At 44.6% G+C, this 27285-nt stretch overlaps 3 protein-coding genes across 8 annotated transcripts in view; 2 read left to right on the top strand and 1 right to left on the bottom strand.

The window, feature by feature from the left end:
• Window positions 1–7466, top strand: part of Rrn3 (RRN3 homolog, RNA polymerase I transcription factor) — a 35426-nt gene extending 27960 nt beyond the window's left edge. Inside the window, exons 16-18 of the mRNA XM_055597789.1 lie at window positions 934–1086; window positions 1995–2082; window positions 3431–7466. Coding sequence (XP_055453764.1) covers window positions 934–1086; window positions 1995–2082; window positions 3431–3613 — 424 coding nt within the window. The 3' untranslated portion in view covers window positions 3614–7466. The remainder of the gene's footprint in view (window positions 1–933; window positions 1087–1994; window positions 2083–3430) is intronic.
• Window positions 7467–8358: 892 nt separating this feature from the next.
• Ntan1 (N-terminal asparagine amidase) lies at window positions 8359–24829 on the top strand. 2 transcript variants are annotated; one of them, XM_055597787.1, is made up of 10 exons: window positions 8359–8483; window positions 16349–16451; window positions 16527–16592; window positions 16848–16956; window positions 18343–18416; window positions 20302–20355; window positions 20748–20801; window positions 21579–21676; window positions 24097–24210; window positions 24548–24829. In XM_055597787.1, exons 1-10 carry the CDS (start codon window positions 8403–8405, stop codon window positions 24725–24727), a joined length of 933 nt encoding a protein of 310 aa, XP_055453762.1. In that variant the 5' UTR covers window positions 8359–8402; the 3' UTR covers window positions 24728–24829. The 2 variants fall into 2 exon arrangements, with proteins under 2 accessions (XP_055453762.1, XP_055453763.1); XM_055597788.1 differs by lacking the exon at window positions 24097–24210.
• A 568-nt stretch (window positions 24830–25397) lies between these two features.
• Pdxdc1 (pyridoxal dependent decarboxylase domain containing 1) overlaps window positions 25398–27285 on the bottom strand; it is a 63067-nt gene continuing 61179 nt past the window's right edge. For all 5 annotated transcript variants that reach the window (XM_055597735.1, XM_055597736.1, XM_055597739.1 and 2 more), the window contains one exon: window positions 25398–27029. In XM_055597735.1, coding sequence (XP_055453710.1) covers window positions 26773–27029 — 257 coding nt within the window. In that variant the 3' untranslated portion in view covers window positions 25398–26772. The remainder of the gene's footprint in view (window positions 27030–27285) is intronic.

Below are 27285 nucleotides of genomic sequence, written 5' to 3'. Positions count from 1 at the left end.
TGTATGTATGTATGTATGTATGTATGTATGTATGTATGTATGTATGTTTTGCTTCACTACAAAGTAGACACCATTAACCTCACTGGTGAGTAGGCAGAGACTTCAGAGACAACTTGCTCAGAAAAAACTCCTTATTCAAAAGTTACTTTTAGAAACTTCCTATTAGGGGCTGGAGAGATGGTTCAGAGGTTAAGAACACCGACTGTTCTTCCAAAGGTCCTGAGTTCAATTCCCAGCAACCACATGGTGGCTCACAACCATTTATACTGAGATCTGGTGCCCTCTTCTGCTATGTATGCACACATGTAGGCCGTATACTGTATAAATAAATAAATAAACAAACAAATAAAGAAATAAGTGAAATCTAAATTTTTTTAAAAAAAGAGGAAGATGTGGGGAAGAAGAGGAACATCGCTGGTGTGGCTTCCAGTACTTGGGAGATTGAGGCTAGAAGATTGCAAAGGCTACAAGGTGAAACCTTATCTCAAAAAATTAGCTCTAGTAAAATTCAGATTCTCTCCACTTGGATCTACTTTTGGCCCCCAGTGAACACTGAATCATTTCTTTACAAGTACTAATTCTCTTTGAAAAAAGAAGATAGATTGTGATCTACTTTTGGCCCCCAGTGAACACTGAGTCATTTCTTTACAAGTACTAATTCTCTTTGAAAAAAGAAGATAGATTCTTCACTATTATGCTGAGTGCTTTAACTTTGCAAGCATGCTAGCTTTTCATAATTCTCCAGCCCAATTCAATATTCTGAGTTTCCTTCCTCCTCAGCAGATGTGTAAATGCCCTGAGTGCAAGTGCCCTAAGTGGTCCCTTCTTGTTGCCCTTATATTTAGCAGTGTCTGCATTACAGCTGTAATCTGTGATCTGCAGGCCTGACCTCAGCATGGTTATGCTTCATCTGCTCTCTTGTATGTCCCACAGTAAATACCAGCTCGTGTTCTGCTACACCATCATGGAGAGGAACAGTCGCCAGATGCTCCCTGTTATTAGAAGTACAGCTGGTGGGGACTCTGTGCAGACCTGCACCAACCCACTGGACACTTTCTTTCCCTTTGACCCTTGTGTGCTTAAGAGGTAGGCCCTCTCTTGCTCTTTCTAAGGCTGGGATTGAGAGCTGCTTCATCCTCGGTGGGCTTCCTGGCTGTTAATTTGGCCAATAGTGAATGAATGGCTGTCAAAGGCTCCAGACTGTTTCACAAGCACACCATGATGTGTTCCTGGTTATTTTCCTGACCCCTGGGGTAGAGCTTTTGTTTTTCTTTAAACTGGTTGGTTTAAATGGATTAGGCTGAGTGTGAGTCCAAGTTTTCAGGACAGAGAGGGTGCTCACAGCTTTTGGCCTCCTACTTTTCTGCCAACATTTCTCTTTCCTTTAAAGACTGAATCCCATCCCAGTGCCTGTGATTTATCTAAATGGGTTGTTCTACCAAGCCATTTTTGGTCTTTATTTTTTGCTAACTTTACAGTTTCTTTTTTATTTAATTTTTTTTGTTTGTTTTTGTTTATGAGCATTTTGCCTTTATGTGTACATGTGTACCATGTCCTTACCTTTGGGAATCAGAAAAGGAACTTACAGCAAGTGCGTGTAGTGACTAAGCCATCTCTGCAGCACTGGACAGTTTCTAAGTAGCTTCTTAGATTGCCTGGTCCCTGAGGCTTGACTGGCTGCTGTCATCGTAGTTGGTTTTCTAGACTTCATGTTTAGCAAGTTCATGTAGGAGTTCCAGAATATCAGTCTGTTTCTACCTGTGATAACCTGTCGGTCACTGAGTGGTCCAGAAACATTTTCCTTTGAAATCTGAGAGACAGAAGATAGAATCGCTGGCATGACTGGGGAAGCCTAATAGACTTCCTCAGGACTCATGACAGTTCCCTTGTCAACTGTAGTCTTTAGTTCCTGCTTTGGGATGTGGGTCTGAGAAGAGAGCTAAGGTGTTGGAATTTTTGGCTACATATTGACCTTGAAATGCTGTCTTTGGCAGGTCAAAGAAGTTCATTGATCCTATTTATCAGATTTGGGAAGACATGATTGCTGAAGAGCTGCAAGTGTTTAAGAAACCCACTAAAGAGGTAAATTTGTGATGGAGGCACTTGGTGCCACAAATAAAACTGCTAAATGTTGTTGAATACAAGCCCAGGTTATGTTTTTAATAATAGGATTTGTAAGGTTCAGTTTCATGTATTTCTCTCATGGTGGTTTCACGAAACCCTGGCCCTCCCTCTCTCCTCACTCAGTGCTGTTTGCCACAATACTAGGCAATTCTTTTCTTTTCTTTTTTTGTATGTGTTTATGTATATGTGTGTGAGATCAGGTGCATACTTGTGTGAAAACCCAGAAGTCAACCTTGGTGTTGGGCCTTAGGAACTATTCATCTTATTTTATGGTTGGGGATCACTACAACAGGAGGAACTGTACTAAGGGACTACAGCATTAAGAAGGATGAGAGCCACTGGTCTAAGAAGAAATGAGTGATGTCACTCTCTGTAGCACTCTGACTCCCATTAGTCATGTTTAGTATCAGCTTTAATATACTTGTTAAGTCGGGAGCTTTTATTGGCTTGGGCCGTGCCAGCTAGGCTAGACTGGCTAGCTGTTTCTGTTTCTCTGGTGCTGGGATTTCTTTTTACTTCAGTTATAGGGATGGAATCTGCTCCCTGTTTACTGACTGAATAATTTTTTGGCCCAGGAAAGTGTTTGTTTTGTTTTTGTTTGTTTGTTTTTTGTTTTTAAGACAGGGTTTCTTTGTGTAGCCTTGGCTGTCCTGGACTTGCTTTGTAGACGAGGCTGGCCTCAAACTCACAGCTATCTGCCTGTCTCTGCCTCATGAGTGCTTGAGTTAAAGGCATGTGCATCCATCGCCCAGGAGGAAAGGAATTCTTATGCTTGTCATTAAAACAATTTACAGGCCTGGAGAGTTAAAAACATTCATGTAGGCTCTTCCAGAGGACCTGGATTCAATTCCCAAAACTCACATGACAGTTCACAACCATCTGTAACTCTAATTCCAGAGGATCAGACACCCTCTTCTTAACTTCTTAGGCAAAATTCTCACACATATAAAGTAAATAAAAAAAAAGTAAGTAAGGTATGGTGGTATGTATCTTTAATCCCAGCACCCAGGAGGCAAAGGCAGGAGGATCTCTCTTCGTTTGAGGCCAGCCTGTTCTATATAGTGAGTTCCAAGACAGTCAGGGACTAATAAGAGAGGCCCCATCTCAAAAGGCAAGTTCTCTATGTGTGTGTTTGTGTATATGTGTACACACCAAGTCAGAGGACGACTTGGGGATTTGGTTCTTTCCTTTTATATGTTGGTCCAAACTCAAGTTGCCAGGCTTGGTGGCAAGCACAATCTCACCATCTCATGAAAACTTTTTAGACCAGCTCTGTGATATTCTCAACACTTTGCTCTCTTCACAGGACGTAGTTGAGGATGAAGACGATGACTTTTTGAAAGGTGAAGTGCCCCAGAGTGACACAGTGATTGGCCTTACCCCGAGCTCGCTCGACACCCACTTCCGAAGCCCTTCCAGTAGCATGGGCTCCCCACCTGTGCTGTATATGCCAGACCAGTCCCCAGTCATCTCCAGGATCTGTGATTGAGCTGTACCACTGGACCCCACGTTAGACTGGTCTGTGCCTCCTATATCCAGCTTCTGTGTTGGACTTGGGCCAGTGTCTGAAGGGACCCAAGTTGTGTGTGTTTGCAGTTTGTTCCCTGTGGACAGAAGGAAAGAGCCAGTGTCACATGTAGTATTTTACAGTGGGCCTAGCAATTGGTGCCCATACTTCATGTGTCAGCTTAATGTGTAGTGTGTGCCTGTAGCCTTCTGTGGAACTCCTGGGTGCATGCCTGCATCAGCCACAGCCTGGCAGGTGCCTTCTGACAGGGTTCTTTTTTTCGGAACCACAGTCACTTGACTGTGTTGGTCTTGTTTTGGGGAGAATTTCTCCAGGATCAGCCCTGCCTGTGATACTCTTAACTGGATCCTGCTTACAGTGGCATAATGGTTTCCTTGTGACTAGGAGTGTATAGTGTTGGGTACAGAGGGAAATGCCAGGTAGCAGTGACATGCTGGGTGTTTGGGCTGTGTTCACTGAGGAAACAGAAGGACTGCAGAGGTACAAAGAAGCTGGGAGGTAAGAGACGATACAGAGAGACACAGAAAGGCACCTGTGCAGGGTTCGGCATTAGCTCAGCTGACTGAAGCGGGCCTGGGTGTCTAACCATTCCATAGCTTACACAGCATGGACTCAGCCAGGAGAGCTGTTTGTTTGTTAAATAGCCAGCCTTGCTGGTAACAGTTGTGGACTGTGGAGGTAACCCTCCCTTGGATCGTTACATGTAAACTTTGGTGTTTGTGAAAATGGCTCTTTATATTTAATTTTTTGCCATTTATATTTATTTAAAGGTAAACAATATTTTCTTGGTCACAATATTTTTTAATAGAATTCCTTTCAAGGTTTATATACCCTTGTGTAATAACACTGATGTAGAATCCCTGGGTTTCAGTCTACTTGTGAATATCTTTTTTGGAACAAAGAAATTTTTATTGCTTTAAAAACTTTCTAATGAGGCAGGCAAATCCCTCAGTTCCAAGCCAGCCTTGGTGAAAAGTCACTAGGAAATCTCAATGTAATTCATTCTCTGTCTCCTCTCTCTCTCTTTCCCTCCCTCCCTCCCTCCCTCTTTCCTTTCTTCTTTCTTTTGAGACAGGGTTTCTCTGTGTAGTCCTGGCTCTCCTGGGACTCACTCTGTAGACCAGGCTGGGCTCAAACCCAGAGAGCCTGTCTCTATCTCTGGGGTGCGGGGTACCACTACCACCCAGCTTACAGTTCTTTTTTTAACTGCTGATAGAAAGATGCAAGGAAATTGCATCTATTGGTGCTGATGGGGTGTGAGGTTTGGGAAGTAGCTAGAATGTAGAAGGTAGAAGATTACAAAGGGGTTTGAAGAAAAATTCATTGTGAAAATGAAAGATTGGCATGACTCACTTGGCTCCCCTACTCATGCCAATGGAGGGCCTTAATAAAGTGTCTTGACAGTGTTCCCCTGGTTAGTGTGTTTGAATCTTAGCATCCTGATCCATTGGTAACTGGGATGGTTCAGGAACAAATGGGCACTGGTTAGGATGTTGTCTGAACAAGCCCATGAAAAACTTCAGAGAAATTTTATGATTTCTGAGTATGGTGATACGCTCCTGTAATTTCAGCATGTGGGAGGCTGAAGCAGGAACATTTTACGTTAAATCCAGACATAGATGTTTTTGAAAAGCTAAACATTTTTGGGAAAAATTGTTGAACTCCCATTGGAAAACAAAGAGCATTTTCTTTTTGGTACTGAGGATGGAAACCAGGGTCTTACACATAATATGCACCTAGCTAGGTCTCGTTTCTCTTGAGGTGAGAGGAGTTGGCAAGCACTGTGTGATTTCCAGCCGTGTCCTTGGTGGTGTCAGTGGGGACTGGAGGGCTCTGCATGCATGGTAACTGCCTTCCTGGTGATTTCTTAAACCAGTAGAGCCTCTGTGGCTCAGAGGACACATGGCATGCTTTCAGGCTGTGTATTTCAGGCTGTTGTTGCAGGTTGGGTCTCGAATTTGTCGTCTGGTTGCTCAGCTCTTGTATGCCTTCATGTTTGGCTTTTAGTCTCATATACAGGCTGTAAGCTGCACTCAGTGCTTCGGGATTCTTCCACTGTTTGCCAAGTTTCTGTATAATGCTCTTTGCTTTTTTTTGTAGCCTGGCTGACCTGGAACTAGCTCTGTAGCCCAGGCTGGCCTTGAACTCGAGATCCACCTGCCTCTGCCTCCCTAGTGCTATGATTAAAGATGTGTACTAATGACCCGAATACATAATGCGTAAAAAACAAAACAACTCATTTTCCCTGCTAAGTGGTGCACTTCAGGTTCAGCTACGACAGTGTGCTTCCACTGACCTACACTCAGCTTCCCTGCATCCAGTTTGTAAAATTATATACATTTATGGAGAAGATAGTGTACAGTTTAGCACTTTCTACCCGTAAGCCTTTAACCATTGTTCAGGGAACCTTCAAATTTCTGTTATCTGGTTCTGTATAAACTGTGTGATTCAAAGCTACAATCAGGCTGGAGGTGGATGTGTGGAAGACAGGTTCTGTTGACAACACCCACAACAGGTGGCTCAAACATTCTGCCTTTTCTGGGCACCTGCACTCACAGCACACATAAATCCTAGTAGAAATAAAAAAGCCAAAATCTCAGTACTTTTGAGGCTAAGACAGGACTGCCATGAGTTTAAGATTAAGCTAGGCCATACAGTGAGTTCCAAGCCAGTTAGTTGCAGAGTTGAGCACCTGTGTTGTGATTGTCTTAGGAGCCATGCAACTGTCACTGGGGAGTTCAGCTGAGCCTCTTGCAAAAGAATGATCCCAGCTGGTCTTGTTGACTATTTGCATCCTGACACTGGGGTAGAAAGGGTGGTGGGACAGTGGGACACTCGGCTAAGGATGCAGCTGTGCCTTGTCACCATTTGTTAGAAACTCGGCCTTAACTGAGTGGTGCATCAGAGTAGTTAGGCCTCTGAAGACTAGGGAGGTCCTCTTACTCCTGCTGGGCAAAGACCTTCCAGATGCAGCTTGTTGGGTGGGGATACCCACATCTCTGTTGCACAAACAGAAATGACACAAACTGCAGTTATCTGGGAAGGGGAACCTCAGTTGAGGAAATCCCTCTATTGGGCTGGCCTGTAGGCAAGTCTGGAGGGCAATTTCGTTTTTAATGATCGATGTAAAAGTGTCCAGCCCTCTGAGGGAAATACCACTCATAGGCGTGTGGTCCTGGGTGCCAGAAGAAAGCAGGCTGGCTGCACAAGTCACTGAGTAGGTTCCCATGGCCTCAAGTTCCTGCCCTGACACTTTCTTTCATGCTGGACTACAGTTGTAAATGAAACTCCTCGCCAATCAATCTCTTGGACTTCTGAAACAGTGCATCCCAAAGAAATAGGAATTTCTGCGGGAAGAAGGAAAAGGCACCAACCAGAGGGAGAACCTGTCTCCAGGAGAGAGTTCAGAATTCTAACAACTTGTCAGACCACAGAATGAGACAAGCTGAGATAATGATGGCTTGACCCAAGTCAGCAGGAATAAGGTTCTCAGACACAGTGAGGTGTTAAGTGGGAGCACAAGGGTTGAGAAACAGGAGGAATAAAGACAAAAACTATAATAGCCAGGACCAAAGAGTTCTTCCAGAGGCTGATGACTTAGATGAGGCACTGTCTCAGGTCAGAACTAATGTTCCTTCTCTTTTCATCAAGGCTTCTTAAGTCTTGGGTTGATTTGGCTCCCACAATGGGTCAGTGGTCTGCTTTGATGTGCTTTGACCTCAAGAAGATGGACTTGGGTTTCCTGGACCTCTTCGTCCCTCATCCCAATGTGGCCGCATCCAATAAATCTCCCTTTTCTGCTTTTTACTTTTAATTAAGACTTCAGTCAATTGGGTTATTGAATTCTGGTGGTTGGACCTGACTTAAAAAACAAAACACATTCACCTCTGTTTTGGTTACTCAACATTCCTTTACCCTTCTCTGGTCAATTGCTTTTGTAAATACTATGTAATTACGTTTTATACTATCAGTGCAGGCTGAGGTACTATGGCAAGATCAAAAACCTGTTTTAGCCAGGACTTAATTTTACATATATTATTTACAGCCCTATCTGAGAATATGTTAGTGTTATAGCCTTGGCTTAGAGTCACCAAAAAAAAAAAAAAAAAAAAAAAAATTTAGATCCATCGGTAAAAGATAAGTGACTTTGGCAACTTAGCAATAAACCCAATAACTAAGTGAGCGGTCCGCAGGGGCCACATATGGGTCCTCACTTTTTTGTCTAGGGCGGTGAAGGGCAAGGACGAAGTGCAGAGGTGGGGCTTCTTCAGCCCTTTCTGTTCCCTACCTTCCCACCGCGGTGCCTGCTGGGGCCGCAAGCCACGAGTTCCCCGCGACTTCTGTGCTGTCTGCCAGCCGACGCAGACGCTAGTTAATTGAACACATTTTTGCGAGTTAGCTAGGCAGAGGGAGTTCAGGGCTGGGTGACATAAAACGTGGGGATACCCTTACTGCCATACTCCGCGTCCCTAATGCCCACGTCTCTATGACTACATCTCCCGGCGTCCGCTGCGAAGGACACGGGTCGTAAGTTGCCTCCGACAACGTACCTACAGTTTGGACTACATATCCCGTGATGCCTTGCTCTCCCCTCCATTTCCTTGATCTTTCCTGGCTGCGCCGCCTGTTTGGACTATGCATCCCGACAGTCTCCGCGGCGGGCGGGGCGAGGCGCTCTTGGCGGGCGTGGTATGACGTGGGGCGGGGCAGAGCGGTGGCCGCCTACCTCGGCCTGGCGGCGGCCTAGGCAATGCCGCTGTTCGTGGATGGGCAGCGAGTCCGCCTGCCGCGTTCGGCTGCGGAGCTCGTCCGAGCACACCCGCTGTTGGAGGTGAGCGCGCCTACGGGCCCTGCGGAGCGGGTGGGATCTCTACAGCCCGGCTGCTCATGTGCTTTTCCTGGAAACCTGCTGAGACCCGGCTCAGAGAGGTTTATGGAAGGTAGCACAGCACGTAGCGACAGGACACTGCCCCTCATCCCCATCTGCACCGGCGCTGTTGGTTGGGCGCTCACGCGGCGCCCCCGCATTATCATACTTCCAGCTGCGGATGGGTGCGGGCGGCCTCTCCAGGCCTCTGCGTGCCCATTCTCGTCCCCCGTGGCGTGGGGAGCCGGGTTATTTTCAGCCAGAAGTAAAGGCTTCGCTTGGGTCCGGCTTTTGTCTTGTTCTTTCCTTAAAGAGGGCTTATAGTGCAGGCGGCGGTGACCAAGATTCCACGTGCTAGTTTGGAGCCAACCCTCCCATGGATCTCACATAGTGCAGGCAGAAGGGAACTGTTTCCTAATCAGTTATTGTCTTGAAGGAAAGATGTCCACTTTCACTCTGAGGGGTGAAGCCAAGGAGCCTGGGGATGAGGAAGGCACTCGAGAAGTTTCCTCCTAGCAGCTGTTGGGGTTCTGGTTCTGTCTGCTTACGTGTGTTGCTTCCCCTGGATCTGCTTCGCGGAGCAAGAGTTTCCTGAAAGTAGATGGCACTGTGCTTATCAAATATTTGGGTAAATGAATGGGCAGAATGACCCCCGAGAACTACGTTAACTTGAATTTCAAGACTGGCTAGCGCCTGCAAATCGAGCGAGGCACTGCACTTTGTCGGCGAAGCCAGGAGTAATAGTCAAAGAAAAGTTTCAGCCACCCGAAAGATTTCGGGTACTCTCCTCTGTCCGTTTGAAAACGTCTAGTTTTAGTGGTCACAACAGCACATAACATGAAAACGCAGAGACGAGGGAGGCGATGTGGGGTGGTGCCACCGGAAGCAAGGGTTTTGGTTTATTTAGGGAGACACAGCCCAGAAGTGCTGCAGAGTGGAGAGTTGCCTTTCAAGAGCAGGAAACAGGTGGCAAGGAGGCCCCTGTGGAGAGCAGAGGACACAGCCGGCTGGCTTGGGACTTCCTCCTCAGCGGGGCGTGAAAGGTTTGCTTTTCTTCAGGATAGTGTGCGCTCTGGAGAGGGAATCATGTCCTTGATCACAACCATTCTTCTCATAGTTTTGGTGACTCTCCTCACAAGATTTTTATTTGTTTTTGAGGTAAGGTCTCTACATAGCTCTAGCTGTCCTGGAACTTGGTATGTAGACCAGGCTGGCCTCAAACTCAGGGATCCACTGGCCTGTGCCTCCCGTACTTTTTGCTGGGTGATCCTCTGTTTAAAAAAAGAGACAGGGTCTGTGTAGCCCTGGGAACTCACTGTGAAGGCTTGCCTCCAGCTCTCGAGAATTCTTTTCTCTTCTGCCTCCCAAATGCTGGGATTAAAGATGTTCACCACTATACCCTGAATTTTTCGTATTTATATGTGTGAGTAGATATGCATATAGGTGTGGATGCATGCCTGCACAGGGAAGCCAGAAGGTGACATCAAGTGTCTTCTCCACTCTGCAATTCTTTTGAGGCACGGTCTCTTGCTGAATATGCTGTCTTTTTAGCTAGGCTGGATGGAGCAAGCTCTGTCCATCCTCTTGTCTCGCCCACCTTAGAGCTGGTGCAGACATGTGTGGGAATCTGAGTGCTGGGACTTAATCTCTGGTAGATTTTCCATAGCAAACAATTTTAACTACTGACCATTCGCTGCAGTATCTTGTTTCTAACTCTTTCCCCGCCTAACACACACACTTTATTGTTGTTGTTTAATTATAGAGACAGGCTGGTCTTGAATCTGATCTGGGTCTAGTGCTGGCCTTGGACACCTCTTCAGCTATACTGTAATTAGAGGTGTCATCCAATGTGCCCATCATAATACACTACATTTTAAAAATTAATTTATTCTCCCATATATTACATCCTGATGACAGTTTTCCCCTCTCCCACCCACATGATACACTTTTGGAGTAACAGCATATCATATTTTGTGTTGTTTGGTTTTGTTGTGTGATAGTTTCACTGTATAGCTCAGGCTGGCCTTCCACACACTAATTATGCTGCAGTCTTATAAGTGTTAGGATTGCAGGTGTAAACCACTATGTCTGGCTTATTTCCTGTGCCTTTCTCTCTCTCTCATTCATTCATTCATTCATTCATTCATTCATTCATTCATTTTTGGTGTTGGTGGGGTTGTGAAAGGAGGTGTCTTTGTGTAGCTCTGGCTGTCCTGGCACTTGCTCTGCGGACCAGACTGGCCTCAAACACAGAAATCTGCCTACCTCTGCCTCCCAAGTGCTAGGGTTGAAGGCATGTGCACCATGACTGGCCTGTACGTCTTTTATATGTCAGTATTTTTCGAGTACACAGCACAGCACTAATAAGCCAGATTAGTATAACCCTCTCCTTTCTGGAGTTATACTTCTTTGGTTACCACAGTCTGAACATTTTAAGTGGAAAATTCCAGAACACTAACTCCACCTCTTTCTTTTGTTAAAGCTCTCACTGTTGCTTAGGCTGATCACTAATACATGTCCTTTACAGCCTTCCATGTTATAGCTATGTTGCTAGGACAATCCCATATTGTTGTTAGCCTCCTTCCCGGCCTTGTTTACTGATCAGTGTTCGAGCAAAACCAGCATGTCTGGGTTTGATCCCATCTGGTTTTAGGCACCCACTGGCCAGCCACAGTGGAACTGACCCTGTGCTGGGCCCAGTGAGAGTCCCTTTGCTCTTTTCTTCCAAGAGAGAGGGCTGTGAGGATCAGACACAGTATGATGATTTGACTGAGAATGGTCCTCATAGGCTTGTATGTTTGAATGCTTGATCTCTAGTTAGTAAAACTGTTTGGTAAGGATTAAGAGGTGTGGCCTCAGTGGAGGTTTCAAATAAATCTCTCTCTGCCTGCAAATCCAGATGTGAAACTTTCAGCCACTGCTCCAACAGCGTGCCCATCTGCTCAATAAGCAAGGTCCCAATTAAATGCTTTTTATTTTTTATTTTTTAAAGTAAGAGTTACCATTGGCATGGTGTTTCTTCACAGCAACAGAACTGTGACTAAGACACAGTGTGACTGTCCTAGGTCCCTTTAGCTGTTGTGTAATTCAGTACAGTAGCTACTTGCAGTGTGGGCTTAAATGGGCACACATGGAGAGACCCCTGCAAGACAGGACATTTGGGGACTTGAAGTGATCTTGGGCTATGCAGTATGTTCCAGGGTAGACAGGAGTGAGAAACTTGGGGCTTGGGAATCATGAGTGGCTGTTTAGATTTTCTGTGTGTATGCTGTGCTGGAGATGGGACCCAGGGTCCCCCCTCCACATTCTTGCCACTGAACCACACTCAGACTTCCTGCTAGTGATTTGGTACACCCCAAGAGCACAGTGCAGCAGGAACATTCACACTGACGTGCCATTGGAAGAGAAAGCTGAACATGGCAGAAAGGTAAAGGGGTGTGGGCTGGTCCCCAGAGTTGCAGATAAGACTTTCCTCTTCTCCTTGGCCCTGTGCTGGGACAGAGCACAGGGCTTCACACACGCTAGACAAGTGCCTGCTTCTAAGACATGCTCCCAGTGCTTCTGTCTTCAGAAGAAGGAAAAGATTTATTTTACGTGAGTGCTCTATCTGCACGTGCACCTGCTTCCAGAGGAGGGCATCAGATCACATTATAGACGGTTGTGGAAACTGAACTTCGACCTCTGGAAGAACAGTGCTCTTAACCTCTGAGTTATCTCTTCAGCCCAGTAAAAGGAATATTTTATGATAGTAAATTACATGAATTCAAACTTTTGTGTCACCTATCATTTTATTGTGCACCTCTGGCTGTCACCTAGTCATTCTGAGGGAAAAGTCTGCTAACCTCCAACAAAGAAAGCAGTGCTATTCAGTAGGCCATTGGGAAAGGAAGTTAAGGGACTGAGAAACATTGAATGCACTTTAAATGCCAAGAAATATGAGACACTGTGACAAATGGGCCACTATTACTTTAGGAAGCATGGAGGGGTAGCTTGGCTCAGTGGATGACACGCCTGCTGGACAAGCACAGGGACCTCACATAAAAGGCTTCAGGGTGCTTATGCAGTCCCACTTGTAAGGGACGAACACTATGGACGCCAGGTGCTGATGGCCAGCCAGTCTAGCCAAAATAGTGAGCTCCAGGGTCAGTGCGAGATCCTGTCTCCATACAGTAAGGACTGTCAAGATGGCCCACATGGTAAAGGCCTGCTGCCAAGCCTAATAAACCACGTTTGGTCTCTGGAACACAAACTAAGGATAAAACTAAGACCTACTGCCTGCTGGCCTCCACCTGGATGTGTCACCACACACACATGTGCATGCACATGAAATAAGGAACAGAGTAATAGAGGAAAGCACGTGACACTGACCTCTGGCTTCCCGGTGTGCACGCATACACACAACCTTTCATATATGCACACTTCTTGCAAATGTACACCTCACACTCATGAGAACTACACAACATCTGCATCTTTTCTTTTGTCTCATGCATACAGATGTGGTGAAGTGTGCTAGAGGCCAGCTCCAGGACACCGCCCGGCACACAGGGTAAACCAAGGTGGGAGGCAGTGAAAAGGGGATTTGAACCCTGGACTTTTAGACTTAGGGTTTTGAAGCCTTATCAAGTGATCTATCCAGACTTTCTGGTTTTTCTACCGCCAAAACAACTCTCTAGGCAAAAAAAAAATTTTTTGCTGTTTAACAGCAGGAGGTCTTAATCAGCTGAGCCATGTGACTGTTTTAATTCCGAGTACAAAATACCTCAGCTTTAACAGTTTCCTGCCGTGAACAAAGAGGGGTTGTAGAGAAGAAACCTCAGTTCCTTTTAATTTAGTAGCATAAGAGTACAGTGACTTGCTGGAAGCTAGAGACCTAATTAAAATGGCCAATAAAACACTTTGGACTGCTTATTAGCCAGCAACAGTTCAGGGTCCACTGATTTCTTGTGGCCAGCTAAAAAGAAGAGGGGGGGGAGAACCACACCCATACATTCATACAAATGAAAGAAGCAAAGGGAAAAAGACTGAGGCAGGTGTATGCAGAGTAGGCTGGACTGACTACTCTTTAGACTTTTTTTTTTTTTTTTTGAGGGTACTAAACTTAGAAGCATGCAAAAAACGTATACGCATTTGGCAGACAAAGCAAGTAGATTTTTACAAACCTCATACACACATAAAATCAATAGAGAAAACAAAGCTCCCAAAGACCATACATCCACATATATGTAAACAGAGATAAATATATACACATTTAAATAAATATATACAGATAGACAATATTTACAGGCAGTTAGACAGACAATCTGATGATATGTGGACAATGTATACAACTGATGGATGAAGCAAAGTCCAGCAGGCTTCAACACAGGTTTATTTCTGTTCTGTTTTATATCCTTTAAGACAAAGGCTCTCTATATATGAAAAAAAAAAATTACCTCATTCAAAAATAGATACAATCGTTACACAAAAAGGGAGTTACAGTAGGACTATTGATTATAAGTTCTTTAATTAGAACTACATCTATCTAGATACTTTTGCTCCTTTTAAGTTTAAAGTAGTGGTTTTATCTAAATGCTCATTATGAGGCCAAAGCAGAAGTTTTCTTTTTTTCTTATTTCAAATGTACATTATGTGTTCGAAGCAAGATTTTTTTTTTTTATTTCTTAAAAAACAGGTGTCTATCAGGTCTTGTATAACTAACCATTTATTCTTTGTTTCTATATTCATATGGTCTTATTGTGTACACCTGGGCCTTATCCTTGGACTAAACCTAGAATGAATGATTTCCTTGATCATTAATTTGTTTCAATTTTCCTTCTTGGTGTAATTCAAGTGCTTGACACATTGAGGTTCACAGAGCACCTACCAGTTTTTGCTATACTGCAAGAGGGTTTTAAAAATAATTTGAATTAAGTCAGAAATTCTGTAAAATCATAAGGAATTATGAAATCATCAGTTCCTTTAAACAGCACAATTTCATGAAGGTATATCTTTATAATAATCTGCAGGTTATCTGCCCAGCAGAGTGAAGCATTAGGCAGTGAGGGTCTCTGCTATGCCAGATATGTGAGACACGCATGGAGGGGCAGTATAGCAACAATAAACAGTCTCGAGGCAAAATTCCTGGGGCTTTGCCTAAACCAGGGACACACCCGATGACCAGCTATGCAAAAGACGAGTGGGATGCCTCCAGCTAGCTCAGGTGTTTGCTTTTGCCAATCCAGCGTGCAGTTGCTCCTAGCAGAAGTGAGGCTTCATTCAGGAACAGCTTTGTCAGGTGGGAAGAGAGGGCAGACTGGCCACTGTTTTGTGGCATGGCTGTCTCTGGTTGCCTTTGCTTTCATTTCTTGTGTTAGTCTTGAAATGGTAACTTGTTCTCACACACTACTTTGCTCACTGGTGGTGAGCCAACTGTGAACATGAGTGGTAAGAATCTGCCTTAACTCCTCACGAAAGGTGATGAGTAAAGGAATTATAAAGTGGGGATGCATGTCTGGCATGTCACTGGGCTGGGGTGCAATGAAATGTGAGATAGGGGTGTTCTTGATGTGAAAACAACCACATTTACTTTGGGTTGTACAGAAAACCAAGCTGCCTTGACAGTTTATGTGTTTTACAGTTTGTTTTCTTTTCTGTGCCTCACCCCAATTTTGCTGGAGATTGAATTCTGAACACAGAACCTTCTAGTTCAGTTCTTAAACTGAGGGGTGTTTTCTGTTTTAATTATCCCAGCATCTGAACAGTGGGAATTCATTAAAAGATAGTGCTTAGTTAGATTGATGATTAAGTTTATCAAGTTTCTTGGATTGTTAATTAGACACAAATGTGCATTATTAGCACCAGGCATGAGAAATTGGTAAGAAGCTGATGCACAACTAAAGCAGGTTAAAGAATCATTGCACAGCAAGGATTGGTTTGGTCATGCTGTCTGTAGTAATATTGGAGTAGCAATGTTATATCAGTTGGGTAGGGTACATAGGAGAGAAGATGGTTGGGCAAAGAGAAAAGTGATTTTGAGGATAAAAGAGGACGATACGCTACATAATGATCCAGTAAGATATCCATGTTATAGTCCCTAGAATATGTATACTAAGTATGTTGTGGCAAAAAAAAAAAAAAAAAAGGTTGATATGATAGGGATATTTACACATGATGAGGTTTGCTTATTGGGGAATTTGTTGCAAGTTGGAAGGTAGAACTCAGTAGTGTGTCAGCTCCTCCAGCACATGAGTATGTGCCCAGGCTGGCCTCAGCCTCCAGAGTGCTGGGATGAAGGCTAGGCTACTTCCTTCCATGCCCAGCCAGTCTGGCCTTTAAGACAGCCTCATTATAGTCAAAGCTGGCTTGTGCTTCCCAGTGCTAGGATTATAAACATGAACCACCACTCCTGGCTCTGATTTTTATACAGGTGATGCACACCTGTAATCCTAGCACTCATGGGGTAGGAGGGTGGATAGTAAGGGCAGCCTCAACTACTCTGTCTTAAAAACAAAACCTAAATAAAAAACAAAACAAACAAACAAACAAACAAAAAACCCAAAGAGACAGACAGAAACAAAGCAAAATATGGCCAAGTCTCAGATTCTTGAAGAACTTTGATAAAAGGTTGGCTGTCTCTCCTGGGCCTGGGATTTTGTGTCATGTCGCTTCTCCTAGTCAGAGTGAATGTTGCTACTGCATTTCTCCATCAGCCTTCTGTTGCCAGTACAGCACAGTTCAGAGACATGCAAGCCTTCTTCCCACTTCTGAGTACACATTGGCTCTTTCCACCGCTCTAGTTCTTCAAGTCTCACTAATTCACACCACTATTTTATTCTGTTTCAATTAAACAGGAAAGAGCCAGACTTCTCAGAGGTCAGTCTGTTCAACAAGTGGGACCCCAGGGCCTTCTGTATGTTCAGCAAAGAGAGCTTGCAGTGACCTCCCCAAAGGATGGTAGGTTAGGAAGCAGTGCATTGGGCCTTATTCCCAAAGCCTACTGGATATTTTATGTTATTTCTTTTTAAACAGGCTCCATCTCCATTCTGGGTTCTGATGATGCCACTACTTGTCACATTGTGGTCCTGAGGCATACAGGTATGATGTCAGAGATGAAGGAGACTGTTGGGATAAACCATCCCAAACATGTGGGATCACTGACTTTCTCAGTTTGGGTTTCCTATAGTTGTTGAATTTGAAGCTTTATCTTTCTTGTCTGCAGTGTCTCCCTGGTCAGAAGGGTTGGCTAGACAGCATGGACCCTTTCAGTTTTCTTACAGGGTGTCTAAAGATGAGGTGCTCTAACATGGCTCACTTCCCAGGTATACTAACTCAGTTTATCCTTTTTTCCAGGTAGTGGGGCGACCTGCCTGACACACTGCGATGGAAGTGACACTAAAGCTGAAGTCCCCTTGATAATGAGCTCCATAAAATCCTTTTCTGACCACAGTGAGTGTGGAAGGTAAGTGTCATGCTGCTGTTAGGTGGACGGTATGGGGGATGCTCAGTGCATGCACACCTTGAATATGGGTAGAATCCAGACGGATGGATGATAGAGACAAGCCAGTACTGGAGGTTTTTGCTGCACAGGGCTTTACTATGTAGTCTGGCCTTAAACTCATGACCTTCTTGCCTTTTTCTCCCCAGTGCCAGGATTACAGGGACAAGACAACATGTCAGGCTTCTGTGCTGAATTTTATGTAGTATTGGGACCTTTGCATCTCAGGTATTAATTTGTTGTAGCTTGGACAGGAGGAATTTCTGTGGGCAGCCACTTGTTCTAGGGACCAACAACTCCCTGTCTAGAGTACACATAGGGCTCATACTCTGAAGCAGGCAGGTCAATAAATATGTAAGAAGGACTGAAGAAGGTGGCAGGGCCGCCTGGGAATGACGGCGCTACACATCTCAGCAAGCCAACAATTTGAGCATAGATGTATGTATGGTGAGACCAGCCGAAACTGGCTGTAGCTCAGCATTTCATCCTTACCCTGTGACACATGGTTGTGTACCAAAGCCACACAGCTAGTTAAGTTCTGGCCTGTGGCCCAGGCCTGGCTTTCACTTGCTCACATAACCGGTCCACTTGCTCTGCTGTTACTGTGCTCTGCTCTTACTTTTTTTAGTGCCATTTGAAGGAACTACTATAGTCATATACAGGTGTTTAGGATCTTGGGGACTCTGTTGGTCAGCTTTATAGTTTAAAAAACAGGGGGAAGATATGATGCAATCCGTAAGTTTATGACAAGAAAAACAGCAAGAATGGAGGTACACACCTTTAATTCCAGTATGGGGAGGCAGCGCCAGCCTGGTCTACGTAGTGAATTCCAGGATTTAAACTTTGTGTATGTATGCACTAGGAATTGTACACTGGGCCCTGTATATGCCAAGAGTGTGTGTTAAGCCCTTTTTAAAATTTCAATCTCCTGGCTGGGTCTGTGTCATAGGCTGGTTGGCTTCACAGGTTTTTGACTTGTGTGGTTGTAAAGGCACTTTTCCTTGGCCCAGGGTTCTCAGAACACAAATGTTACTATCCCAGGTCTGCTTGCAGACAATTGTTTAGTGACTGTGGAAATTCGGATCAGCCTCATAGAGTGGCAGCAAAGCCATGGTGGTCCCGGCCCAGATACTCTTAGGTGAGGGTACTGAGAAGTTCTAGAGTGTCCTGTGTGAGTGGCCAGGTAACCCTGGGTGGCATCCCCCACAGCCTTGCTGCTGGCCTCGGCAGCTTCATATACACCCCATTGTGCCCACAGGTATTTTCATCATAGGCTGTGGAAGCTCAGGGGACTCAGGAAACAGCACAGTCATATCCTGTGCTAACTCTGCTCACTGTATCTCTTGGCAGGCTGGAAGTACACCTCGTGGGAGGCTTTAGTGATGACAGGCAGCTGTCACAGAAACTTACTCATCAGCTTCTTAGTAAGTTCACCTCACCACTGAATTACAAACATGTGTCAAAAAAAAAATGCTCTTTTAAAACAATAATTAATGAATTATTGGCGAATATATACTCTAGGCTCTACAGAAACAGAATTACTCTTCTGGCAGGAGTGTTCTTTGTAATCTTCAGGAAATGAAAATAGCAATGCTAGCCTTTTCTATTAAATCAGTAAAAGAGAAGACACAGTTACATATTAAGTGTGCAATAGGTGATATATACTGGGGTAGCCTGCCAGCAAGGAAAACTGACACTGGCTTAAGCTTTCTTAAAGGTCCCTGTCCTTTGACTCAGTAATTCCCCTTCTTGGAATCCATTCTAAGAAAGTCATCTAAAGTGTGCAGAGAGGCTGGCAGTATGGCTCAGTGGGTAAAGGCACTTTCTACTAGGCCTGATCAGAGTTTGATCTTTGGAAAAACCCAACTCCTTTAAGTTGTCCCTTAACTACCCCATGTGCTTCACAGCATGAACACACGAGAAAATGCAGAAAGAAAGAAAGCGAGAAACAGAGAGAGAGAGAGAAAGAGAGAAAGAAAAAAAGAAAGAAAGAAAGAAAGAAAAAGAAAGAAAAAAAGCTTGCACAGAGATTCTGACCCACAGATGAGCAATATAACAGTCCCGACAACAGGGAATACCCAGTGTCCTGAGAAGAGTTACAAATCTGCCACTTGCTGAGCCAGGTGTGGAGTCCATGCTTACAGTCCAACGCTTGGCAGAAGGCAGAGGGTTGTTTGTTCCTAACAAGCTTAAACTACACAGTGAGACCCACAAAAAACTCACAATACAAACACTTGTAAAAGCTTGGTGTTGTAGAACACACCTTTAATCCCAGCACTTTGGGATGCTGAGGCAGGTGGATCTGAGTTTTAGGACAGCTAGGGCTACGTAGTGAGACCCTGTGTGAAACAAACCTTATTAAGTTTTAAGCGCATGGGGAGAACCTATGTCTAACAAAAGCAACCAGGGTATAAAAATTTATGGTGTAACTAGGGCACTGCTGTCTGTTAGGAGCTCCACTGTGCTGTGCACAGATGAAAGGCTGATCTACAGTGGGGTGATGGCCATTCAGAACCTACTCTCTGTTCTCTTGTCTAAAAACATTCACAAAATTTTTGTTCTGGGGCTGGAGAGATGGCTTAGTGGTTAAGAGTATTGGCTACTCTTCCAGGGAAACCAGGTTCAATTCCCAGCTCTCACATGGTAGCTCACAACCGTGTAACACCAGTTTCAGGGGATCCTGGAAACATGATGCATGGTACACACACAACACAGGCAAAACACTTAGACACATAAAGACATTTCTTTGCTCTTACTAACAGACTCAAGAAGAGTTGGTCTCCTTTTAGAACACGCCCTGATGTGGGTACTGAGACTTAAACCCATGTCCTCTGCCAGTGCTTTAACCACCGAGCCATGTCTCCAGTCCCATAAGGCTTTTTATAGTACCATACATTAATTACATGTAACAGACTTCATTTTTTTCTTTTACTTTTAAGTGCATGTGAATACTTGGGACACATATGCACCATATAGCTTGAGGTAAAGACAACTTGGAGTGGGTCCCATATCAAACATGGGTTACAAACACCTTTACAGATTGAGTCTTCTTGCTGGCCTAACCTCTTGCCTCAACGCACCCCCTCCCACCCCCTTTTTTTGAGACAGGATCTCAAGTAGCATAGACTGGCCTTGAAATCAGATGTGCCCTCATGCCTGTTTCTGTAGTGCTAAGGATTGAACCGAGGGCCTTAAGCATGCTAGGCAATTACTGTGTCAGTTGAGCTATCCCCAGCTCCTAATATGTATACCTCTGTCAACTCGTTCTTGGATACTCTTTTGACACCAATTTTGAAATTCTAATTGTAGGTGAATTTGACAAACAAGATGATGATATTCACTTAGTGACATTATGTGTGACAGGTGAGTTCTTCTGCTTTCCCCAAACAGGCTGAAAGGATTCAGGAAGGTTTTGTCTGTATCCTTTTAACAGCTCCCATCAAGACAGGAATTGTAGAAGACACTCAGAGACTGTCACCTATTCGATGACTTGTCTCCACTGCTCATAATCAAACTAGGTAGCCTTCTTGCCACAGGTTCTACCCAGATAAATTGGGTGTTCATGCTGCTCCTACAAATAGGCCCTGGTGAATGGCTTTCAGGCTGTTGGAGGCTTCTCTGCAGCCTGGAAGGGGAGGGTGTGGCCAGAGGCAAGGCCAGCCAGTGGACTACCTGGGACTATACACTGCCTGAGTTTTTCCGTCATGTGGAACAAGAACAACTGTTCAGTGCTTCTACTTCCCTTCATTTCTTAGAATTAAATGACCGGGAAGAAAATGAAAACCACTTTCCAATCATTTATGGCATTGGTAAGTAGGGTTTGTATTAGAGGGCTGTATGGTTTCCACAAGGGATAGTATAGCAGGCTGTCTCAGGTTGAAGTCATTCCATCTGTTGGTGGGTTTGGATCCTTCCTTGCTCCTATCTATATGTATTTATTGTGAAAACCTGGGCAAGGGCCTGATGTAGTTAACCTTTGGCTGTGAGCTTGTTAATGCCGGTGTACAGCATACGTTCTGCCCACCCCACACCCACTCCTACAGTTAAGTGTCACAGGGTGGGTGGGTGGTCTGGCATGTTTTTGTCTAGTGTTCATGGGGGAAGGTATGAGATATCTGGGTCTCTGTATACTCTGAAAATAAAGTAAGGTTTTGATTTAGAATAAAGAGTGCAGAACTGCTGGATTGAAGGAAGCCTAGTGTCCTCTTTCCAAGACTAGCAAATTGCAGCTGCCTTCTGGTGTGCCCATGTTTAGCTAGCTGGGTGGTGAACATACAGGCCCTTCTTTGTTCTTCCTCCTGTGTTGGTACAGAGGCTGTCAGCATCTCAGCCTCTTTCTCCAGATTCCAATCTTTTGTTTCCAGCTTTTTTTTTTTTTTCTCTCTCCTTGAGACATGGTTTCTCTGTGTTGCCTTGGCTGTCCTGGACTCAGTTTATACACCAGGCTTGTCTTGAACTCAAGTATCCACCTGCTTCTATCTCCTGGAGTGCTGGGCTTACAAGCATGTGCCACCGTGCCCAGCTGTGTCTGGCTCTTATGTGTAGTGGTGGGAATGTAGTCTGTTTTGGATCCTTGTCCCTTGCAGCTGTCAACATTAAAACTGCAGAGATCTACAGAGCTTCCTTTCAAGATCGGGGGCCAGAGGAGCAGCTGCGTGCTGCGAGAGCTTTAGCAGGAGGCCCGGTGAGTAGGAGTCCATCTTTGTGGGATGGGTATACAGAGGAACCTCAAGAGCCTCAAGTTTTTAGCACTGAGGAAAGTTTGGCCACCTCCTTACCAGGACCCAGCCCCCTTCCTCAAGAGTTAGAGGTAATGGTGAATTTGGGTTCTAAGTGCCAGATGCTATAGTTCTCTGCCTGAAAAATGGTAGAGGTATTAAGAGCCTGGACCTAGTTACCAAAGAGTAGTTTGATGAGTCACTACAGACAATGAGCAAGTAAGTCAGTTTAAAAGTTTAACTTCTTTTAGGCACTGCATTTTTTCTTGGTTTTTAGTAGTGCCGACGATGGGATGGAGGTGTTACCTCACATATGCTGTTCAGTGCTCTGCCACTGAGTGTTCTTAGCTCAGGACCTTTTTATTTTCAGACAAGACCTTGTTACTTAACCTGGTCTCAACCTTTTCCAGGGCTGGGATTACCTATGTTTGATATGGGACCCACTCCAAGTTGTCTTTACCTCAAGCTATATGGTGCTATTTAATTAAATAGCATCCTGGTCTCTAGGATGCTATTTAATTAGAGGAAAACGTAGAAAATGCCCAGAATGAGCCCGGCATGGCATGTAGTTTTAATCCAAGTACAAGGATGTGAGGTAGAGGCCAGCCTGGGCTATGTAGTTTTCTCCTTCCTTCCTTCCTTCCTTCCTTCCTTCCTTCCTTCCTTCCTTCCTTCCTTCCTCCCTCCCTCCCTCCCTCCCTCTTCCCTCTCTTCCTTCCTTTCTCTCTCTTTTCCTTCCTTCCTTCCTTCCTTCCTTCCTTCCTTCCTTCCTTCCTTCCTTCCTCTCCTTTCTCTCTCTCTCCTTTCTTTCTCTTTCTTCTTTCTTTCTTTTTTTTTTTTCAAAAGAAACCAAACAGGAACTGGAGAACTGGCTTATTAGGCAATGGCCTTGCTATGTAAGCATGATCCATTGCACCAACATAAGATGCTGGTATACATCAGAGTATACAGACACCCAAATATCTCAAACCTTCTCCCATGAGCACTAGACAAAAACCAAAATGGCCTTGGTGTGTACATCCAGTCCTGGTCCGAGAGAGAGAGAGAGAGAGAGAGTCAGGCTGATCACTGAGGTTTCCAACCAGCCAGTCTTGCTGAATCTGTATTTTCAGCTTTAGTAAGAGACCCTGTCTCAGTCTCAAAAGCAACCGAAGACACAAGAGCATGGACCTCTGGCCTCACATATGTGCCAGCACCCCATGCCCCAGCAAGCCTGGGAGTCTGCTTGTTTGTTTAGCACTAACATCTCAGTAAGAAGATGTTTAGTGTCAGATGTTTGTTTGCAGTCTCTTACCACTTTCAGGAGGCTTAATTTGGCCTTTAAGAATTTCTGTGTTTTATATTGTCTTGCTGTGTAGCCTAGGGTGCCTAGGAACTTGTGGCAAGCTTTCTGCATAACTTCCACCAAGTGCTTGGATTATCAACTACCAAGACCAGCTTGGTTTTCTTTTTCTTTTCTTCTTCGAGACAGGCTGTCCTGTAACTTACTTTAGTATTCTTTTTGTTATTTAGTTCATAGCCAGAATATAGTGCAGACCGAGTAGCTCCTTCAAAGCTGAAAATTATTGATGGCATAATTTGAGAATTCAAGGAATGGGGTGTTTTGGCCAATCAGCTTCTACAGAGCCAGTTGTTGTGGTGCACACACCTGTGATCCCACACTTGGTAGGTGAGGCGGGAAGATCAGTTTGAGGCCAACCTGAGCTACATGAGAGTCCTTGAAATCATAAAACCAGGGGAGGTGTGGTGGTGCATACTTTTAAGTCAGGCAGATCTGAGTTTGAGGCCAGCTTGGTCTACCACAGTCAGACCCTGTCTCAAAAACAGACTGACAGCAACAAAACCAAAACCAAACCCTCTAAACCTTACTTTTACTTTTTTTTTTTTTTTTTTTTTTTTTTGTGAGACAAGGCCTCACTCTGTCATCCAGGCTGACTGGAACCCAATGTGATCTCCCTTGGGTTCAGCCTCAGCCCCTTGAGTATGGCGAGTGTGAGCTGTCGTATGCAGGCAGCAGGCATTGTGCCCGTTTCTTTGGCATGCTAACTAGCTGCTTGGGGTAGGAATAAGGAGGTATAGTATTGTGTGCAGCCATGAGGAGTACACGCTTTAGTCAGACCTACCTGGCTTTGAGGCCCTGTTGATGCTCACTGGACCATGTGTGACTTGGGAACTCTCTCACCATCAGTTTCCCCTTAAAGGGCAGGATGCTGTCTTCTTGTAGGCTTGCCATGAAGACCGAACACAGCAACGTACATGACCACACACAGGTGGCAGCAGCTTTGTTATGACGGGAGGTCAATGTGTGCAGCTTATCAGCTAAGGGAACTAGACAGCAGTGGTAGGGCAGTGTCCTTACAGCCTGTCATGGAAATGGTTCTTTTAGATGATTAGCATTTATGATGCAAAGACAGAACAACTTCGAATAGGCCCGTATTCCTGGACGCCATTTCCACATGTGGATTTCTGGTTGCAGCAAGATGACAAGCAAATACTAGAGGTGAGAATTTACAAGTTGGCTAAATCTTAAATCTCTGGACCCTGGTTTCCCCATCTGTAAGAAAAAAGGGTTTAGACCAGCTAGTAGCTGCTTCTCCTTCAATGGGTGAGACTGACTTTCTGTTGCCATTGGCAGACTCTGTTAACTTTTACGGCAGTGGGGCAGCTGTTTGTTTATCCAGGTGAAGCAGTAAGCAGTGAAATGTGTGCAACTCGGCAGCTGTACAGAGGCGCCACACTAAAACTAGCTGGGTGAATGTGTGTGCAGCCAAAGCTACTCTCACACTGTGAGCCAGGTTCAACCTAGCCCTCTCATACCCACCATCTTGTCTTTTCAGAACCTTTCCACTTCTCCTCTGGCCGAGCCTCCCCACTTTGTTGAACATATTAGATCTACCTTGATGTTTTTAAAAAAATTCCCATCTCCAGAGAATTCACTGTTTCCTGGAAATAAAGCTCTCCTCTACAGAAAAAATGAAGCTGGCTTATGGGAAAAGATCTCCTCTCCAGGGAGCTAACATCACATCAGTTACCAAAGAACACAACTTTTTGGGATCTACACTTGTGCAGTTTTACTTCCTGCCTCACTGTCTTTCAAAATAAAATCTTATTTTGGCAAAGGCATTTGTTTAGGTAATTTTTGTTTTTTTTTTTTTTTGCTTTTGCTTCATTACAAAGTGAACACCATTAACCTCACTGGTGAGTAGGCAGAGACTTCAGAGACAACTTGCTCAGAAAAAACTCCTTATTCAAAAGTTACTTTTAGAAACTTCCTATCAGGGGCTGGAGAGATGGTTCAGAGGTTAAGAACACTGGCTGCTCCTCCAAAGGTCCTGAGTTCAATTCCCAGCAACTACATGGTGGCTCACAACCATCTATAATGAAATCTGGTACCCTTTTCTGATGTGCAGGCAGAATACTGTATAAATAATCTTAACAAAAAACTTCCTATCAAAACTGCTCTGCTCTAGGCAAGGTTCAGAAAGAAACAGTTAAACTCATTTGAGCTTAACTACCTTTGGACAAGCTCCTGGAAGGTCAAATCAATCTGAACCCCAGAAAGCTAGAGATGCTTTCACATATGATCCTAAGATAGGTACCTTAAATACCCTAGTTGGGTATTTAAGTTACTTTTAGAAACTTTATGCTTTCTGAAGAAAAGTAAGATTTACACTACATTCACAGGTAGCAAGTTCAAGAGCCTTTATTTAAGCCAACATCAGATAGTGTCTCAAGGTAAAATTCTGTTGCAGCAAAACCAGGTAACAATTCCAAATGTATAAAAGCATTTAAAAATCAATCTTGTTAAAGGTGATAATTTACCCCTCCCCCATGTCACCTGCTATACTTCATTGCACCGAATAAACAGGGAAGACTGTATTTAATCATTTGCACCCAAAAAAGGGAAAGATTGCATTTTGACAAGTGGCAACTGTCAAAAATCACATCAAATCAGTGTACTTATAGGCTTAATGTGGTATAACTAAGGCTTCCAACACTACAATCCACAGGCCCATCCTCTTAGCATCTTCCACTGTTTGACTTTTAGGAACTAAAAAGGCACGGGGTGGGTCATCTTAAGAGTACTACGAGTGACACAGTACTTGGGAAACAGAAATGGACGGGAATTAGGCAGCAAGCTCTGGCTGCTTAGCCTGGAAGAGGCAACTTCTCTGGCTCTTTTCTGAGCTGGGCCCAGGATGAGCTTCAAGTAGAAGAGAAGCTACAGCCACATCTTGAGAAACAGGTGAAAGGCTTGCTTGCTTCAGCCTTTACCGTGCTGCACAGCAGACATTAGGCTCCTCATGGTTGCCTCCAGAGGGCTTTTCTGTCCTAAGTAGACATAAACAGTACACACTGGGTACCAACTTAAAAGCTTTACCAGTGTTTAAAAAGATACTTAAATATGGTCAGGAAGAGATCTTATAGTTAGTTACTATTAATAGTTGAGTCCTTAAATTTGTTTAACAAAGGGGGAAAAGGGGACAGCAGGGGACAGTTCTAGTGCCATGGCTCATGTGGACAGTCCATCCTTAGGCTCCAGGAAAAGGAGCAGTGGGGACAGCAGCAGAGGACTTATAGTGCTCTTACTCAGGGTCCTATTGAAACCCATTCCCTGATGCCACTCAGTGAGACAGGCATCTACCACAACTTGACCAAACTACAGAGCTAAGACAGAAGCATGGAGGAGAACCTGGAGAGTCATTGTATGCAGTGGCCTAATCACAAGTAAGTTTGGAGAGAGAGCAGTGTTCCAAGTGGCAGGTGCTTGAAGTCCACATGTTCTCTCAGTACAAAATGTTTATGGTACAGGAAGAAAGGGTATGCCTCGGGCAGGCCAAAAGAGTCAACTGTCGGTTGTTCTACTTACACATAAAATAATTGCCCACACCTCCCCCAGAGAAGTCTGGTTTTCTGACGTGTCTGTGCAAAACTCCCAGTTTAGCACAAACAACAGCAATTTCTATCATACTAGCTTGTGGCACAGTTCACATTTTCAATAAAAACGTCATCTTCCCTGAAACAATAGTCAATACAGCTTCGAGCCCAGTACTACTGAGCTTTATCTTAAGCGCTCCAGCTCCTCTACCTGTGAGTGGTCATCTTCCGGATGCTGGGCCTTGTTCTGCAGGGCCTCAGTCTGTCTGGCCGTGGGGGCAGGAGCCTTGAGGGGCTGCTCGGGGCAGTGGGCCTCTAGGTTGCTGTGCTCTAGCCCACTGGACAGCTGTTCCACCTTTTCCAGGTCTTCAATGTGGCTGACTGAGCTGGTCTCACTCACAGCATCTGAGCCTCTCAGCGATCTTTTAAAAGGCTTCTGACCTAGAGACATAAAATGAACTATGCTGAAACTGGTGGGATATCCTGTAGCAAAGGCACTTGTGCTACATGGTTATTGATTTGGCAGGGATGCTGGAATTTTGGCTTGGAAGCACTACAGAGCTGAGTCAGGAACTAAAGAACATTGTGACACTAAAATGCTTCCTAGGCCGGTGCTTCTGTCCTGTGGTGACCCTAACGGGAGTCAACACCTTGGAATTAATGCTTGCCTTTGGAGTACCATGGAGGCATTTCTTTG

Source organism: Psammomys obesus, unplaced genomic scaffold (genome assembly GCF_907164565.1).
Source record: "Psammomys obesus unplaced genomic scaffold, mPsaObe1.curated_primary_1811, whole genome shotgun sequence".
Lineage (NCBI taxonomy): Eukaryota > Metazoa > Chordata > Mammalia > Rodentia > Muridae > Psammomys > Psammomys obesus.
The sequence above is the reverse complement of the archived record's forward strand: the minus strand, read 5'-3'. Positions and strand labels throughout refer to the sequence as shown.

What these genes read in the sequence shown, in the direction of transcription:
- Ntan1 (XM_055597787.1), top strand. Translation starts at nt 8,403, where the DNA reads ATGCCGCTGTTCGTGGATGGGCAGCGAGTCCGCCTGCCGCGTTCGGCT. An exon ending in AGTGACCTCCCCAAAGGATG is followed by an intron (nt 16,452 to 16,526) that starts GTAGGTTAGGAA and finishes CTTTTTAAACAG; the next exon opens with GCTCCATCTCCATTCTGGGT. An exon ending in ACTTACTCATCAGCTTCTTA is followed by an intron (nt 18,417 to 20,301) that starts GTAAGTTCACCT and finishes TTCTAATTGTAG; the next exon opens with GTGAATTTGACAAACAAGAT.